This window comes from Brienomyrus brachyistius, chromosome 5, assembly GCF_023856365.1.
Source record: "Brienomyrus brachyistius isolate T26 chromosome 5, BBRACH_0.4, whole genome shotgun sequence".
NCBI classification, from domain to species: domain Eukaryota; kingdom Metazoa; phylum Chordata; class Actinopteri; order Osteoglossiformes; family Mormyridae; genus Brienomyrus; species Brienomyrus brachyistius.
The window spans coordinates 18354318-18374125 of record NC_064537.1 but is presented as its reverse complement, the minus strand read 5'-3'; the positions used below and the strand labels follow the sequence as shown (position 1 = coordinate 18374125).

The 19808-nt window shown below is 42.6% G+C and overlaps 1 protein-coding gene across 2 annotated transcripts; it reads right to left on the bottom strand.

Moving 5' to 3' along the window:
- Positions 1 to 117: 117 nt before the first annotated feature.
- LOC125742654 (ras-related protein Rab-5C) lies at positions 118 to 17825 on the bottom strand. 2 transcript variants are annotated; one of them, XM_049014873.1, is made up of 6 exons: positions 17660 to 17825; positions 9172 to 9508; positions 3037 to 3188; positions 2305 to 2427; positions 1957 to 2050; positions 118 to 1344 (listed from the first exon to the last, which is right to left on the bottom strand). In XM_049014873.1, exons 2-6 carry the CDS (start codon positions 9335 to 9337, stop codon positions 1226 to 1228), a joined length of 654 nt encoding a protein of 217 aa, XP_048870830.1. In that variant the 5' UTR covers positions 9338 to 9508; positions 17660 to 17825; the 3' UTR covers positions 118 to 1225. The 2 variants fall into 2 exon arrangements, with proteins under 2 accessions (XP_048870830.1, XP_048870831.1); XM_049014874.1 differs by having other exon boundaries at positions 17663 to 17825.
- Between the last annotated feature and the right edge of the window lie 1983 nt (positions 17826 to 19808).

Below are 19808 nucleotides of genomic sequence, written 5' to 3'. Positions count from 1 at the left end.
TGTTCACTATAAATGTATGCGGATGGATAAATACGCGCAAATTTTTTACACACTGAACTCCAACCATTTTTTTCCCTGGAAGAATACAACTAGAGGGCGCAATGGAGCACACAGCTGTATTTGTACCTCAATATTTATTGGTAAAATGTACATTGACATTTCCCACTTCCTCTTCCCTCTCTCTCTCATCCCGGCCCCAGTACACAGTACGGAACACCAGCCTTCTAGGCCAGGCAGGCATTATCCCCACCTGTTCCCCAAAACATTTCAGATACCCTCTCGTTGTGCTAGTCATTCGTATCAACAGTGATGACCACAGCGCATAATGATCCCTTAAAGGAAGACGGAAACAAACATGGAAACGTTCTTAAAGGCTCAAGAGATGAAGAAAGAGCCGTTATTCAATACCAGATCGCCAAAACCAAAGGCTAAAAAATAAAATAAAAATCAATATCAGACATAATATACATTATATAAGGAACTGTATTGACAATAATTACTGATTGGTTACATGTTTAAAGAAAAAAAAAACATTACAAATACAGCAAAATTATTTATCAATACTTAGTGGTGATTTTGATCAACATCTACTGTTTGTTTAAATTTCATTTATTGACATTGTATATTACCAATTCATAGACGACGCTAAAAATGACTGGTATAGTAACTACTGTTAATGCTCTATTCATATAGCTGGAAGCCTTGCACACAGAAACCTGGAAACCAGAGACCTGTCTTAATGTACTTCAAGGTTCTTGTGCCATAACAGTAGTAACGACAACAATACTAGTAATTAACTACAAGACAGTTAAATCTGGAAGAAAATCACCAACTTCTTCTACTGTTCCAGAGAATCAGTTGGACAAAACGATCAGAACAGAATATAAAATGGCAATTTTAATATTCACCCATAACCTCACCAAAAAAAAAGAGCATGTGTTGTACAATTTAGTCTTTGCTTTTAAAAGTGACTTACATACATAACTGAATTAGTATTTGTATAGAACAAAAGATACAGAGTGCGTTTGTGTATGCAGGGGAGGGCACCTCATGGGATCTCCTTCAGCTTATTATAAAAACAAAGAAATGCTCAAAACAGGAAAAAGAACAGTGAGCGAGTTAAGGCTCTGTTAAGTGATCTGATCTTTTCTCCTCCTTCAGGGATGATTTAGACTCCGCGGTGTCGTCATCGCTCAGCTGGCCGGCTGCTCGCCTGCTCAGTGCCCTACTTGCTGCAGCAGCTGCTGTCCCGGCCCGGTGGAGCTGAGTCCCGAAGATCCACCCCTGTGATCCGGCCGCCTGGCCCGGTACCACTCTGTGGCTCGCTTTTCGGCAGCTTCTTGGCTACAAGGATGGTGGGCAGATGGGAAGAGCGGAGTGAGACCACACCACAGTGCAGACACAGAAAGCATACAGACATGTATGTACACAACATGTATTATTCTGTTCAAAGAGCACAACAACCTGTATGCAGGTCATGTAAGGGGCAGAAACCAGGTGAAGTGGGAAAAGTGTAAAATATAAACAAATGAGGTGTTCTGTAACTAATTCAAAACCATTTTAATACCAAAAACATTACACAAGAAAAACATGAGCTACCCAGGATCAAAGTTCATCTCCATCAGACTTGGGGGAAAAAATACCACTTTTCTGCAACAATTTTAATGCTTTTTTGCCATAATGTGTCAACATAACTTTAAAAGAGGATGAGACCAGTTTTGTAAATATATAAAAGTGCGTTTGCAAATGGGAAATAGAATCACTGACAGTAGGGTAAGCATAAGTTGATGTATCAAACAAACAAACAAACAAACAAACGAATGAATGAATAAGCATAGGCAAATGTAAATCCTTAACGCCATTTTCGGTGAATGGCAATAAGCTGATCCGGCTTGATCCAGAACACATTAAAACGTCATAGCTTAAGGCTACAGGCAATATGGAGCAGCACGTCACCTATGGCCAGGAAGATCTCATTGACGCTCATAGCGGTTTTGGCTGAGGTCTCCATGAAAAGTAAGCTGTTGTCATCAGCATATGCCTGTGCTTCCTGAGAAGGAGGTAGGAGAGAGTCGCTTCAGCATCCCTGGAAAAACTCAACACAGCAAACAACGCCCGAGTACCAGGAGGCATATCCGTGTAATTAATTTTTTTTTTTTTTTTACATATATCCGGTGTTCAGAACCCTATTAACGACAGGAGTTTATGTTCTCCATAAAAAGCACACCATTCCCAGACAGTGCATTTTAGCACATGCAGCATCAGCACTGGAATAACGGCAAGCTCCGCGACCCGGAGACACACCTGGAAGTCGACAGCTCTCTTATTGGCCAGGTCAGCCTTGTTCCCAGCCAGAGCGATCACGATGTTGGGGCTGGCTTGCCGCTGCAGCTCCTTCACCCAGTTCTTTGCACGTGCAAATGTATCCTGCAAAAGCAGAAAAAGAAGCAATGAACAAATCCCAAATAGAAATGCTATGTTTTTTTGTTCCTTTATTTCACTTTGCAGACTTGTACCATAGACTGGTAATGGAATGACAGTTATGTTCAACTTAGCTGCCCAATTGGTCATATTTATTTCCACTGAACTGACCTGACCTGACATTATTGCTTGGGGCATGGGCCTCATTTACAAGTGAGCATGTTGTGTGGATTCTAGTATTTCCTGGAAAATTAGGGGAAAATCACAATAGTAGAATCTCTATTTAGGTAGCATTTCAGCTTTCAGCAAGTCTTGCCAAATATATAACCTGATATTTTAATGAGAGAATAGGACCAGAATAGGTTATTCTCACACTCTCAGAGCAAAAATACTTAGTCGAGCTACTCACTTGGTGATTGTTAAGCTAGCTGTGGGATTATACTGGTTTGTAAACAAATTTTTAAAAAAAGTAAAAGAGTGATTCCCAAACAGAGGTGAGAGTCTTAATATGCCAAGCGCGTTTCTCTTTTGTCCCCAAAATAAAATGTCCATGTCAGCTTTGCTAGTGCTGCTAGGCACTGGCTTATTTGTGGGGGGGGGGGGAGAGATACGTACTGTGTTGGTGATGTCATAGACCACGATGGCTGCCTGCGCTCCTCTGTAGTACATAGGAGCCAGGCTGTGGTATCGCTCCTGTCCAGCTGTGTCCCAGATCTCAAACTTTACTGTTGTGTCATCCAAACACACCGTCTGTGTGAGGAAGGCAGCTGGAGAAGAAGATGATCAGAATGTGATGATATGTTCTGTTGTTAAATTCAACACTGCATACTTGTTTAGGGCAAGGCCAGAACGCAGTGGGTTCAAGCTTTCGGTTGCGGTTCCTCTCTGCCCTTTATAGCCAAGGTCCTCAGAGCACACTCATCTCACTACTGGGCTATTTCAGTTCCCATAACACAAATACTCCCAAAGTCACACACACACACACACACACACAAAAATAACAACCTCAACAAAAAAAAAAAATATATATATATATATATATATATATATATATATATTCTCTGAAGGAGATGACATGCCTGGTTTTTGGTAACTGACCTAGCAATACATGACAAAACAAAACAAAGGAATACAGTGGCACTGTCATACTGAACACGCTTTAGCTCAGATTTAACTTAAACTCAGCTGCATGAGCTACACAGAAATGAAAGGAGGTTGGCTGAGGGTGGTGTGGCGAGCAGTGATTAACGCTGTGGCCACTGATCAGGGCCGTGGGGTCGACTGCGCCCCCGCTCTGTGTGTGGCTTTCCCCCGGGTACCACAATGTCTTATCGCAGCCCACAAATGTGTGATTTGGGTGAATTGGTCTCAAAACAGTTTTCAGGTAGACTGGACTGAATGCAAACATAAAACGTTTGACATTTATTTCATTTTCAGAGGGTGTAGCTGTCACAGCTGTATTTTCTGGATAGAAATCAAACTGCTGGAAGCCATTTATGAAGCATAGAGAGATTCAGCAGGCAGGCCAACAGACACAGAAGGGGTTGTGTAGCTTAGCAAGATAGGGGTATGTGCACATATCTAGGAGGTTGTGGGTTCAAATCCAGTGGTCTGCAGAGAAATATCACCATTGGGACCTGGATTAAGGCTCTAACCCAGTTGCTCCAGGGATTATGGTTGATGCACCGATCTCTGATCCTCACCTCACATTGGACACAAGTGCCTACTAAACTTTATGTATGTGCAAGATGCAGTTGGGATGAACCAAACCAAAGCACTGTTTGTAAAGAGTTAATCACAACTCTCACTAATCCCAGAGAAGAATCGTCTTCTGATAACCCACCTACAAACCATACAAAACATGATGCAAAATCTTCACAAGTGACTGAGGGAAATCTGCATACGAGAAATAAAACTGCCCAAATGGCAACAAGCACCAGCAGCTGTGATGAGTTTTGCCTTTTACTTTTGAGCAAACATCCCATCCAACCATCCATTTTCCAAACCGCTTATCCTACTGGGTCGGGGGGGTCCGGAGCCTATCCCGGAAGCAATGGGCACGAGGCAGGGAACAACCCAGGATGGGGGGCCAGCCCATCGCAGGGCGCACACACACACACCAGTCACTCACACATGCACAACTATGGGCAATTTAGTAACTCCAATTAGCCTCGGCATGTTTTTGGACTGTGGGGTGAAACTGGAGTACCCGGAGGAAACCCCACGACGACATGGGGAGAACATGCACACTCCACACACATATAACCCGGGAAACCAATTTCAAAGTAGTACAGAAAAACCAACATGAACACTACCAAACAGCTTGAAAAGCCCCTTGCTAATAGAAGATTGACATTGTAAACCAAATGAAATGTTTTCCCCTGATTCAAAAAGTCCCCGAGTGGGGACCCTGAGACTAAGGATCTGTGCCAGCAATTGGAAGGTTGCTGGTTCGAATCCCTTGAATGCCCAGAGTGATCCTACTCCGTTGGGGTCGTGAGCAAGGCCCATAACATGCAATTGCTTCATTCTGGGTATGATGTTAATCTACATTTAGCCCTATAAGGAGGTCCTCCAATTTAAAGGGAAAAAAATTAGGGGTTGGTGGCAGGATTGGCACTTCAGTCACTAATGGGGAAAAAAGAAACTCACACTGGTGCATTTGGACTAGTGTGGTGAAGAGGTATCGCCCGCCACATGGCTGCACTCAGGGTCTCATTCTTGAGGTAGTTTGTCATGTGGTGGGTGTGACAATGTGCTCTAATCAGTGTGCGCTCCTTACCTCCTCTTCCTATTCAAAAATAACTGATCACTTGAAAAACAGACATCCTACTGGCTGGTTGTTTTTTTTTTTTTTTTTTACAAATTTGAAAACTGCAGACAATCAGATCTCCCCGGATAAACAGATCATGATAACACAACTTTGTCAGACGTGGCATGCAAGCCTTCACAGAAAAACGTTTCTTCGTTTCAGAATGATGTCGTTCGGCATTTTCATGAGAAAAAAAAAATCCGTGTGAAATGGCCTTTGGACTGACTGCTAAAAGGACACTCGGCACTGTTCAGCTCTTTCCAGCGAGCCGACATGGAGGGCAGACACCAGCTGCAGTGCCCTCTGGGAGCCAAGCAGCCGTCCCCGGCTCTGGAGCAGTAGCTTGGCAACACGGTTATGTTGACCAATCAGAGCTACTCGTTTCACTTCTTTGCCCATTTTCCACTGTCCTTGGATGCACATGTCCATCAACGCATAATGTAATAAAAAAAACCATCAATAAGGGAATGGACTGAATGAAGTGTCTTGCTCCTATGCCAAGCTGTTGATTCCAGACATGAGAGTATAACACTACAATGTGGTTTGAAAACCAACTCTGCATTATTATATTCTTATTATTGCCGTTTTAGTCCTAAGCATAAATCAGGTGCAGAAAGGTTTGTTTTGGTCTTCCGGTCCCCTGTAAGTGCCGCAGAACCACCACCACCACCCTGAAGCATATCACTCTCTCTGCTCCTGGATATGATACACCAGGCTTGTCTTGTTCCCCATCTCAGTGTTGTACGGTCTGATTTCCACACCATCGCTCTTATTCATTTTTCCGAATTCACAAGAAATACCACCTGGTTTAGCCATCAAGAACACGAACCGAAGGCCCACGACTCTTTGGGAACACGGGCCCTGGGGACGCGTTCCTTCCTTCCTGCATCCGGCATCTCTTAAGGCCACTCGGCTAGCAGCACTTCAGCAGAATGACACCTTAAGACAGAGGCCCTTAGGCACACTGATGCTGTTTTGGAGCACCACAAATAAAGCATATCATCTGATTACAAAACACGCACGTACACATCAAAGCTTATTTTATTTTTCTGTAACACATTTCCGTCTTTAAGGGAAATTACGTCCAAAACAAAGCAAAACAAAAGAAAAAAAGAAATCTTCACATCAGTTTACCTGCCTGCCATTGCAACTGTACAGAGCATGTGACCAGTGACAGATACACAGTGTGGGATTTTTGTTTGCCCAGCCTGATCTTATTAAGCCTTACATTCCTTCCGTGTGACGAGAAGAAACATCTCCAACATACACCTCGGCAATATCAACAAAACCGAATTACAAACTACCAATAAAAATCAGTAAGCAATGTTAAGTATTGATGCTATGATCAAACATATATACCCACTACATACTGTATTAGGGATGTAATGAATCTCCATACCCACAGTTCAGTATGACAGTGCCACTGCATTCCTTTGGTTTTCTTTTTTTACAATAACTATATAACGTTTCAGGGTGGCACCGTCATGTATTGCTAAGTCACCACAAGTGTGGTTAAAATGTACCAAAATGAGAAACTAGTACTTCCTATCCCAAGCAGCTATCCCATACCAACAAGGGGCGGGGCAAGTCACGTTAAACATGAAACTCATACGCATGTATGTGCTCTTTCAGAAATTCCCCCATCAGCATGATTTTGGACCTCAAGAGGAAATGGAAGTGCCTCACCACAGGAATGGACAGGCAAAACAAAAGTGAAAGTAAAAATACACCTCTCTTCAGACCTCGACCATCTCAATAGTGTCAAAGTGACACAAACAAAAACAATAGGTTTCGTTATTATCAGACGAGTGGCGGCTGTATCCTATCCCTGCCTCCGTTATCAAGAACCACAGCAGCAGTGGTACAGGACAGAGTGTGACCCGCTGCTCGATGTCCAGCCCCTTAATGATAGCACCATACAGTGCAGACCAAGCAATGCCACTATTTAAGCAGTTTGGAAGAGGACAGCTGGAACACAAAACTCTTTTCAGAGACTGACAAAGATCAAAGGCACCGATAATTATATGTATTTGACAATATTTTCACTGCTGCACATTAAGAGATTATCTCCTTCCAGAAGCCTGTTTACATACAACCAAACGAACAAAACTAACCCTTCATTTTCTGGAGGGCTGGTATCAACAAACGACAAGATGCTTGGTGGTATTTAAGTGTGCAATGGAATAGAACACTGCTGAAGAAAAATAGGCCGGCTGGACCAAGCTAGGACTGCCCTCTACCACAATTAAAACACCATATCACAGTTCAACAATAATGATACAATGGTTTATTTGGCCACTGTACAAGTAAGAGTACAAGTACTTAACTAGGGGTCAGAACAAAGGGTCAACCATTTATCTGGCACTCCTGGAACAATTTTCATGGTTATGGGTCCAACTGTAATATTATCCTGTTGACCACAGAATATGAACCACTGACCTTCCCAACATAGGCCTCCAAACCCACAGAGCCACACCCAAAACTCCGCAAGAGAGTTGAACGCCCTCCCTAGCTTGAAGAGGGCTACAGAGCCATTTCAGATCCCTATGTAGTTTCTCACTCAACCAAATGACCACTGGCATACAAATAGAGTAGCTCAGACCACAGTAACTCTACCTACATGAGGACTTCCACCAAATGTATCCCAGTGATCAGCAATAAAAAAATGCACGATTTCCAAAAGAAAAATAGAACAGCATTCCATTAGAAACCAAGAAAAGCAAAGTATGTGATGTGGACATTAAGGCCAGACAATGTGAATGCTATCAAAAGAATATACAAAACTATTTAAGCAGGACTGGGCAACTCATTTTCGAAAGGCATGCAAATTTTTGTAATAGATTTATCATTTGAAGAATTTTGAATATCAAATACTCTAGGGGCTAGGCCTGGGTGGTTTTAAGGTAATGTGGTATACTGTGGTAATTTGGGTATAATGCAGCATTTTAAAATCTTTCCAATAAGAAATAAAATTTGCTGAGCTTCCGTGTCTTTCCCCTACCCTGCCAACACTCTCATTCGAAACCAGGCTCTGCACTGAGACTGGGTTCAGGCAGGACACCCAATCAAAAGTTTCCAGCTCCCCTGAAAATATTTGGGTTAAGGGCCTTGCTCAAGCGCCGAAAAGTGCCATCACTCTACCAAACATGGGATTACTGGTGACCTTCCAATCACGGGCATAATGTCCTAACCCGCCCAGCTAAACGCCACCCAGTGGAGGTCAGATATAGATTTAATGAGTATAATTTGTCTAAAACGCATGCACAGCTAGAACATTTTGCTTTGACAAAGAGCTAAGCCCTGTGGTTTGTGGTTACACACTACCTCCAAACAAAATTGTTCTGTATTGTTCTAAAAAGAAAGGCACACATTCTTTGAGACAAATCCCCTGTTGGACACTCACAGGTTATCACACAGGCCAATGAATTAGCTTCATTGCACACATTCACATTTATTACTCATAATACGTAGGATGCAAGCTTTAGAAGACATGAATGCATTTTCCCAGTAGCAAAATGACTCACAAACATTACAAATGAAAAATAATGGGGTGGAGTCCATCAATGCGGAAATATATCATTAACTTGGCTTAGCAATTCAAATCTAACAATATCCATCTATTTTCTAAACAACATATTCAATATAGGGAGGCAGTGAACCTGGAGTTGCAGAAAAGACAGGGTACAAGGCTGGGTCACTCTGAATGGAAAGAAACTCTAGTACTCCCTGTGGTTATTTAGTGACAGTGGCCCACCGAATCACAAGCGTTTGGATTAGAGGAGAAAAGCTGTGGGGACATGAGGAGAACCAGCCAGGCTCAACGGGCAGAAGTCAAACCCAGAAACCTCGGGGGTGAGAGGCTATAGTGTTAATCATCGAGTCTCTGCACCATCCCATTGAATACCATGCTCTATTGCTACACATAGCAGCCCACTCACCTCCAATGGTGCTCTCCTGATACTCGTGGAACTGGCCCTTGACAAAGCGGAGCACCAGACTGGACTTGCCGACCGCCGACTCGCCGAGCAGCACCAGTTTGAACTGGCAGATCTTGTTGCCCGGAGCTGGGCCGTTGGATCGTGCCGGTCCTCCGCGAGCCGCCATGGAGCTTGGTGAGGGTTATGCCGGGCGAGAAGGCTAACGCAGGGTGGCAATGGGACGAGAGGGACCGGGGATGGGAGGGGAACAGGCACACGCTCAAGCAAGCTGGGCTGAGCTGGGAAGCCGGGTCCGGGCCGAGCTGCTCCGAGGGGGCGGCAAGCTTCTCCGAAGAGTCTGAAATTAACAAAGATAAATTTTCAGCCCCTTTTGTACCCTCATGTCACTCCTTCTGCTTTCTCTACCTCAAAATACAAGCAAAGCAGTCATTCCATTACTAGACATGACAGTGGTGTCCCCATGTGTGGAAGGGTCTCACTCAGGGGCTCACTCAGCATTCAGGCTATTTAGGCCGCCCAGCTTCACAATGAAATATTCTGGGATAGCTTCTGGATATCACATGGATTTAGGCAGCTTCAGAAATGGCTGAACAGGAAAGCTAGCAAACATTCCATCACCACTTTACTGGGTATGCCTACTACTAGCCCACTTTTCATCAGAACCAATAAAAATTTCTGCGTTCAGAGACGCCTTGCTGCACACTGCCGTTTTAGCTGTTATTCTGTACTTGCGACCTTCCTGTTAGCTTCAATAAGTCTGGCCACTCAACTCTGATCTCTCTCGCTACTTTAGCGTTTTCAGCAATGTAACTGCTCCTGTCCGGACGTTTTTTTGTCTATCGTACCATTCCCAGTGAACTCTAGGCCAGGGGTCTCCAACCTTGCGTACAGTGAGAGCTACTTTCACAAACTGACATGACAGTAATTCATTTTCCTTGCATGTCCACTCATCACCTGAGACAAAGTTAAATACACGGTTATACGCAAAATACAGTAATAAACAATAATAAATGTCATAATCAGAGTTTGACTCCCTCCGGACCACTGCTCTGGACACTGTATGTAAAAGGTGCAGGATGACGGGAGCTTTGGAGAGACTGGAGAGCCCCCACTAACAGCAATCATGTTCAAAATTGCTTAGATCAAGTATCTTAGCCATATAAATGTTTAGTCAAACAGTAACTGAACCTCGTGACTCGATCTGTGTCCTGAACACGAGTCACTGCTTGGAGGAGCAGGCTGTTTCCGCTAACAAGTCTACCGTATAACCTGGCGAGGATTTCATCTACAGCCATGACTTCTCACTATTAAAATACCAACCATACAGTTTGAAACTAGAAACATGAAATTGTAGGAAATATTAAAATACCAGACAGGCTGCACATTTTAGTCACACATGCTTCTGTGTAGGTTCCTGCTACAAAGTAAGTCCCTGGATCCATTAGCATCTACAAAACAAACTCCCTGTTCTGAGAGTGATACACTGCTCTGTGTGTTGGTGAAGGTGCCAGATGAAAACCTACATTAAAACTGAGACATCAAGCAACAATAACTGACTGCTCTTAAAGAAAAATAAACCATGAGGCCTGATGCTGGATGTCTGATGCCACATGGGATCTGCAGCTCTGGGCCACACCCACATCACAGAGGAACCAGCTTCTGCTGGGGGGCTCCTCACATGGTCCTCTGGGCTAATCCCACAGCACTGCTGATTCAGCAACAACGTCGTCCCTTCCCATAATAACGGTTAAAAAAAACAGTAACATTTCAGCAATATTGGAGGCACTAAGAGCAGCGACCTGATGCGGGCTGAGAGGAAGAGGGCAAGATGAAATCACAAATGAGGACCGATTAACCGGACGCGTTTCCGCTGTGCCCAAGAAAAGCCCCCTGAGGTGTGAAGTGAGCGATGCCAAGAAGCATGCTGCACTCATCGCCCTGGAACAACAGTGCCTGCGACATTTTCATCAACCCCGGGGAGGGCAGGATTCAAAGACAATCTGCAGATAAACCAGTCACAAACAGTAGCGGGTGACCCAGCTGTGTTATGCTAACTGCTCACATTCATGTTTCTGCAACAGCTGTAAGAAATCAAACAGAAATCATGTATCCCATTAAGAGGGCAACGATTTATGGCTATCACAGATATCGTCAACAAACATCGACTTGAATTCTTATGAAACAACCGCAGCGATGTTCAGCTTTACGCGCTTCACTATCTGATCTAGACGTGAAGCGCTTTTTCGTGTCGAAACACTGTAGTTTCATTCATCACAAATCTTTACACTTCTCAGATCATAACATGCTGAGAAGAGAAGCTAATTTCTCAGTGGCCAGGCAGGACGAGAGTAGCAGACAGTGTCATTGGATATTATTTTGGATATCGTTATCCCATTGGATATTTCTGTGACTGTCATATCAAAAGATATAACTCAGACAGTGACCGGAAGAATAAACAGACAAAACCCAAATGAAACCAAACCCAGAAGGCCAACGGTATAACGTGAATGAAAAGAGATTTCAACAGCACCACAGGGACAGCGGCCTGGTAGTTTGCTGGGAAAGCACTCTCATTTCTCAAGACATTTCCAATATCCACCTCATTCGAGAAGGCCCCTTAGCACCTCCTACCTGAACAAACACAGTTTAAACTGGGATCTCTCTCTCATCTCATTCAGTGTGATGAAGGAACATGTTTAAATCAGTGGTCTTATGGTACAGTCACACAAGAGCAAAAAATATCCAGTGTGACCAGATACTGTGGCATTTTCGGTGTATCACGGCAGTCTGAACAGTCACAGTCCAAAATATCTCTGATGTTGTCTGATAATCACGTTACGCAATGTCTGTTTGCTCAGCATTGATCTAGCTCAATAACACTGTACAGAAAGACTGTTGTCTGCCAAGACAGCACGAATGCCATCAGGAAAATATGGTGTGAAGCATGATCAAGAGATTAGCAGATACCCAGTTTCTGTCTGTTCCACGTCTTTCTCTATCTAGCTGAAGAACGTGACTTGGCTCTCGATAATTTCAAAGCCTGTTCAAATTACAATAATAATACTAAAAAAAAACTTCCTTTGGTGTTTAAGAATCTTTCAACTTTCCTAGTTGGCTTGTTCTAATCAGCTGTTCCTGCAATGAGAAAAACAGCACAAAGAACAATGTACACAAGCTGTGAGGGAGAGACTGGAAACTCAAAAGACCTTCTCCCAGAAAGCCAGCAATGAGATCAAAATGACAATTATTCTGACCTCTGTCAAATAGGGATAAATAAATAAAATAAATAAAAACAAACAAAAACAAACAAACCCTCCAGACGAAAACGGCACCATGCGGTCATAGGTAAGGTCACAGGCTGAACACATTCTTTTACAGACTGCTTTAACTATTCATGGAATCTGGTCTTAGGAGGCTGTATGACCAATTCGGGTCAAGGTGAAGCTTTTGACGACTAACAAATAATTAATTAATAAACAAACATTTAGACTGAGGTCCTCACCAGGTGCCATACTGAGGACAGACATACCTGCTGTCCGCATTCAGACGCCTTTTATGCTGATTTTTCCGAGCCTCTGTTGGCACATTTTGTGTGTGTCTGTGTGTGTATTCCTAGCCTGTTACAGATTGACAGGATTTCCCCTGGTAGACATTCTCTTTACTGTTTTGTACTTGAACAACTATTTTAACAAGCAAACTGCGTTGTGAAAAGTTGTGAAAACTACTATAGAAAAGGCCAAAGGCTTGTATACAAAATCTTTTTTATTGGATGAACATGGGGGTATACTTCTGTAAAAACAAAACCAACCAGTCTACTTCAAAGCACTTAAAAAAAACAACTAAAAAGAATAGTTGAAAATAAAAAAGGGCAAATCAAAAACTCACACGGCATGTTTCAGAAGGACTTTAACTTAAAGACGTCCCAAAATATAAAAAGATATATATATAGATAGAGAGAGAGACAAAGGTCCACACAAATGCTACGGCAAAGGTGTTGGCACCGATCACACCTGAGTTATGTCTTGTTAAATAGTCGCTTAAGCCTTGTGTACTTTCAGAAAACACCAATACATACTTACGTAACATTCAAGCCACAAATAGCCGTAACTGTGCAAACTTTTATTAAATATCTCTTCCCTGAACACAAGAACATTTTCTAAACAACTTTTTTTTAAAAATAAGTTAACATTAGAACAATAAAAACTTTACGTCCATTTTAAAACCATGTTCCAATCAAAAAGATATACAAATAATAATATTGTATCATTTTTCATAATGGCTACAATTCTAAATACGTCTTTCTGTTTATTTACATGTATAGCAAAGTACACACCTCTCAAAATATGCTGACAGGTGTTCGTACGTCCATAAGGGTCCTGACATCTATTACCAATCTTTATCCACTAAATGAGCTACATTAGGCAATCATTGCATGAACTACCACTAGATAATGTCCCAATCATACCTCTCCGTTTAGGGGCAAAGAGTGGCAGTGGGGGTAATAAAGGTTATTTAAAAAATGGTCAAATGAGCAAACCTGAACTGTTTTTTCTTGATTTCAGTGATATTTCAATTCTGAATTAGGGAGGTAAAATAATAGGGGGGGGAAACAATTTTGTTTGACCGCTGTTTACAAATGCAGCACACGTACAAATATATACATCTCGTTGTGTTTGGGTCACTTGTGACCCACTTTTTTTTGGAAAATAAATGGCCATAAAATAATAATGCTAAGCAATTTTGTTGTAAATTTGCTAATCGTGTTGAGGATGGAAAGTGCATGGCATGCACTGGGAGCAGCCCAGGAGAGCTGTAAACCTGACATCCAGGGTGTTAATGACTTGAGGTATATACACCAGGGTTAAATAGTGATGCAGTCATGCTTTTGCTACCTGAGCACCAGGGGGCAAATATTTTAATTGACAGCTCAGGCATTTATGTGGCACTGAAAGACGTGTTGCAGTACAGTCTGGTCCGACCCTATGTATAAAATCACCGTGGAACTGAACCTAGAAAACCATTAAAAAAATGCATATTAGCCTAAAAGATTGATTCCTAAATGTTACAGATCAAAATTGAATTGGACAAATTATTAAAAACGATTAATCACGATATTCTTGCACACCCCCCTCACATCTCACAGCCTGTCATTTGCACTGGATTACATACCATTTTGCTCAAAAGGCCTCAATTGGTTTAACCACTGAATATAATTTAAATAAGACCAGTTAAGCATGACAATGAGAAACGGGCACAGCTACAAAAGCACACTGAAAAGGACCAGTTTGCCGAGCCAGCAGAGTCCGTTAACGTGGTTCCTTTATTCAAGTCTTTTGTTGCGGTTACCATTACCGCATTTCTAATTGCTAACTACTTCATTTCACCCACATCGGATGGCTACCATATGTTTTTTTGTTCTCTCAGACGGTGACAAAAAAGCAAGGCAAACAAGCCGACAACAAGTTGTATCTGGCACCTCCAATTCCTCTATTCCTCCACTAAACGCCAGCACAGCAAGCAGCTGTCTGCCCATTAAACTGAGCATCAGGGCACACAACATAGGCACAAACAAAGTAATCAATATTTATCTACATCAAAGAGGCAACAAAGGCTCCACTGTCTTGTCCTTTAATTCACTGCCAAGAGATCACACCATTCCAGCACGTAAATGAAAGCTCATTCTTCTGCTGCCTATGTACGACACAAACAAATACCTCATTTATAAATATAAGGGTTAATCACTTCAAGCATAGTCGATATATAAATTTAAGACATTCAGAAACTAGAACTACTTCTATTAGTTAAGTTCAACTATGCTCACTGAATCAGCCAGAGATATCAGGTCTCTTCCTCTTTCATCATGACAGTATCACCCACAGGCAGAATAAAGAAGATGTTTCAAGGACTTCAGAATTAAGTCTTATTCTAAAAAAAGAAATAAAAAAGTAATAAAACCTACAGAACGCACCATATTGGAGCCTCTAAGCCACTGGTACAGTGCGATGCATGAAAATGGTCACCGTGATGCAGACCACCTCTCCAGGAAAGCTAAGCAGATCCCTGGCTGTCTGCGTTTCCACTATGGCGTGACAGGAATGAAAACTGAGGGCACACGACAGGCCACAGACTAAGCTGCAATGCTGCAAGTAAAAAAAATCCATCGAGGGCAAACCCTCACTGGTAAGACACACCTAATACAATCCAACATTTACCAAGTTACATTGCTAAGTCAATTAGTAAGTACAGTAAAGATTCTCATTAATTTGATTATTACAAAAAAAAAACCGGCTCGATGGAAACGCCACGGAAATGACATGCAGGCTCAGTCGGAGGTTTTTGCTTTCATGGAGATGACAGGCCAAATGCAACACTACACGGTCCCTGGGCCAGAACTGCCCCCGGCTATTCCCAGAAGCCTGCGATCAGGATGTGGTTATGAGTCAGCTCAGTCAGCCTGGCTGCCGAACACCCAGAGCCGGCCGGTGGACTTGCCACCTGTATCCTGTTCTTCAGAGCCAGTCTATGCCCAGGCTGAAATCCGTAAACGGCTGGTGGATTACATTCCGAGAAAATTATAACATACCACAGACTTTGTGACTGAATCACGACAGACTCACAACTAGGTATATAGATTTGAAAGATACCTATCCACCCAAGTCAGCCTGCCATGCTGTTCCACTGCCGTTAACATACAGGTCACCAAAAAGCAAAAGAAAAAAAGTTTACATACTAAACATATAACAGACGTTTTTGCTTTACATTTGTAGCATAATACCAACAATAAATTCCCTTCAATATCAGTATTAAAATATCATTGTATACAAAGAACCCAGTGATCAATTATTTTTAGCAAAAAAAAAAAGGTAGCATGAAACCATAACAAATACATGAACTCCTTACCGCTGTCCTAAAAACAGCAGCATAAATATTTTGCTAGGGAGGACATGCTTGAACGTGTAATTCCGGTAGTTTGAAAAACCTATTTTGTATCAGGTAAGACATTATGTCATTTATATTTTTAATATTTCGCAGCAACGCCCATCGCAGAGAAAGCCCCTTGTACAGAGTTCATTCCATAACAAGTTATCTGCTTCACGAGGTTCTAAATCCTTCTATCCCGGTAATTACTCAAGATCAAACTCCACATCAGGATTGTAGGCCATGTTATTCCACGTACGACCAGCCAGTACAGGGAAAGATCTGTGCATCCGCGCAGACGGCGCCCGGTTGTCTTATCAACTCGAGGAACTGAAATTGATATCGCAAATATGAAATCACATGGTTTCCGTAAAGCATCGCATTTATATTCACGTCTTGGACAGCTTTCATATTTTATTTGGAAGCGATTCAGGTCAGGTTAGAGCATTAAGGGGACAATAATATATTTCCCTCTTGAACTTACACCTGGGCGACTCTGGTGACACATTCAGCACCTGAAAGGTTATGCTACAGGTAATTAGACCTCTTTCATGGAGGACGGAAAAAAAACATAAATGATCCTGAAAGTCTGACAGCCGCGGGTGCTTTTTACTGCAATGTTTCGGCGTAATACGGGGATTAACTGGTAAATGGGAAGATGTCTCTTAAATTTCCTGTAAATAAACTGGTGAGGGGACGCCTACAGGGCTTGGTTTACCTTTAATCCAGGCGCGTTTGCAGAGCCGTCCACATGACCGGGAACTGTACGCAAACCACGTAGACATTTCTCCATTTTAACTTATATAAAATGTACTGACAATCAAACGTACAGCCAGGTAAATTAACCTGGGGGTGACGTGATAGTTTTGTCAAGTCGAAGTGTTAAACTCCATGACGACTCAATTCTCGCCGTCCCGTAGCTTGTATTAAATGCCTCCAATCAAGATATGCCAGAATATTCTAATTAAAGCAAACGTTTTTGTTTTTTTTTAATTCTCAACTAAATAATAAATTCACTCTGCCCGGCATTTAGGAGGTTCTACTGAAGATATGAAGAGATACGGAACGTTATCTAGCTAAAGGCAGACCTCCGAGGAAGAGGCTGAACGCCGAAGATCATTAACTCTCTCCCCATCGCTTCAAGGAAAGTCCACAGCCTCGCAATTGGGCTAATTAACGACTGTCTTCGCTAGTGACTTCGCCCGGTCCACGCCAAGGAAATGCCCCAGGGGTGGACCAGCGTATGCCGCTGCCAAAAACAAGGAAGCGGCGCGGATAAACAAGTCAGCTGTTCTTGAGCAAGAAAAAAACAGATAAAGGACAACATTCAGCAGACAGCTCGCTACGATGGCAAACAGGCAGCACTCCGACTGCAGTTATTATAATGCGTATTCCAGCTACAACACCAGCCTGAAAACAGTTGACTGCGAAACGATCGCAATCGAAACACACCAAAAAACTCAGGATTTAGTTGCGATATAAGAACAAAACAATAAACTCCAGTCTACAGCAAACGGCACTTATCTGCTAGTTAAAGCGATGCTTGTAAAAACACAAAGTAACTGCTTACCACCTTAAGCTGGAAACGGATGTATAACTCCGTGACACCTCATACACTCGGCAGAGATATTAAGTGATTTTAATGTTTAATCGCTGTTCCACTTTCATAGTTCTTAGCAAATCCCCGTCGCATCCTCCGGCCCTCACTTCCGCCTTGTGAAGTCAGCTTCCGGGAACCGCCCACTTCCGGCCACTGAGACCCACTGATAGACAACCCACACAACCAATAATATTGCAACATCTGGATTGAACCTCTCATTCATTGCTACTTCGATAACAGAGGCGATTATTCACTTTGTGAAAGGAACTAGCAATGTAAAATAGCAGGAAAGCATCGATATTGCAATGAAACATGGACACGAATAACGAATGTATGATGTCAGTATTCGCTTAAACAATTTTATTTTATTTATACAAGTTAAATTTGCAATGCCAGGGGCGACTCGGTGGTGCAATGGTTAGCACTGTCTCCTCACGCCTCTTGGACCCGCGGTGTCTTCGGAGTGTTCATGTCTCCCCGTGTCATTTTGTTCTCCGGTTTAGTTAAAAAATGTTGCCATTGTGTGCCCTGTGATGGGCTGGCCCCCTGCCATTCCCTGCCATTCTCCGGACCCCCTCGTGACAATGCATAGATCCAGCGGGTATAGAAAATAGTTTTCAAGTTTGTTTGTTCGGTAGATTGTCATTTCACGTGTTTACACTATTTTTCGAGCTCAGACTTTTCGGGCTGCCTTGGTCTGTGAGTCTTACAGCTAGTTGACCCAGGAAGGGCTTGTTTTGCGGTGGTCACTTAAAAGGATAATCACCCTAATTCTCTACTTCACTAATATTTTATTGGCTAAAAGCCACTATTGCTGTGATGAGAACATTTCAAGGATTCGAGGGATTTATTTGTAACATGCATGGCATACAGTCCAACTGTAACCTGCAGTGAAATGCAAGGTGGTCATCCTTGCCATAATAAGGATAACGAAAAGCAGTAAGACAGTTACAGTGTAATACGTTTGTAATAAGTAAGGAATGGTAAAGTTATACAAGGAATAAGAGAAAAGGAAAACATAGCTCCCAAAAGGTGCAAATGGGGAGTAAATGTTTAATTACAACTGTCAGTCAGTGTTATTGTTTTTCTCAATGGCTTTGGCACATGTGATTAAACATACTTAACATCCTAAAGATATGTAAGAGCATTTCTCAGAACAGTTCATGCATATAGCACAATACTATGGTTTAGCTGCAAAAGCCTGTAACTTACCCAGAACAATTAGCTCATGTCTCAAAAGCAAATAAATCCACCACTGAATTAGTCAGGGGGTTAGCAATGGTGGAGTAGTTAGTACTGTTGCCTCACACCTCTGGGACCCGGGTTCGAGTCTCCGCCTGGGTCACATGTGTGCGGAGTTTGCATGTTCTCCCCATGTCGTCATGGGGTTTCCTCCGGGTACTCCGGTTTCCCCCCACAGTCCAAAGACATGCTGAGGCTAATTGGAGTTGCTAAATTGCCCATAGGTGTGCATGTGTGAGTGAATGGTGTGAGTGTGCTCTGCGATGGGCTGGCTCCCCATCCTGGGTTGTTCCCTGCCTCGTGCCCATTGCTTCCGGGATAGGCTCCGGACCCCCCGCGACCCAGTAGGATAAGCAGTTTGGAAAATGGATGGATGAGATAGAAGAAACCCAGAAAACTATAGGCCAATCAGTTTAACTAGCATTACTGGAAAAATAATGGAAGCTATACTCCAAGTGAAAATGGTAGATTACCTGGATGCAAATAACATTCTGAGGGATAGCCAACATGGATTTAGGAGAGGTAGATCCTGTTTAACAAATTTACCTGAGTTCTTTGAGGAAGCTATAAGAGAAATTGATCACAAAATGGCCTACGATGTGATCTACTTAGATTTCCAGAAGGCCTTTGATGTTGTCCCCCACAAATGGCTCTTGCTTAAGCTCAAAGCTGCAGGGATTTTAGGAACTGTAGCAGCTTGGATCAAAAACTGGTTAACAGACAGGAAACAGCAAGTAGTTATTAGAGGCACAATGTCACAGTGGGCCTGCGTTCATAGTGGGGTACCGCAGGGTTCAATTTTAGGACCACTATTGATCCTAATTTATATTAATGATATTGACACCAATACATACAGTAAACTGGTTAAATTTGCAGA

Coding starts and splice junctions, on each gene's coding strand:
- LOC125742654 (XM_049014873.1), bottom strand. CDS start 9,337: ATGGCGGCTCGCGGAGGACCGGCACGATCCAACGGCCCAGCTCCGGGC. Junction 2,428..3,036: donor TCTATGACATCACCAACACA/GTACGTATCTCT, acceptor CTGCTTTTGCAG/GATACATTTGCACGTGCAAA. Junction 1,345..1,956: donor TGAGATCTTCCTGGCCATAG/GTGACGTGCTGC, acceptor CCATCCTTGTAG/CCAAGAAGCTGCCGAAAAGC.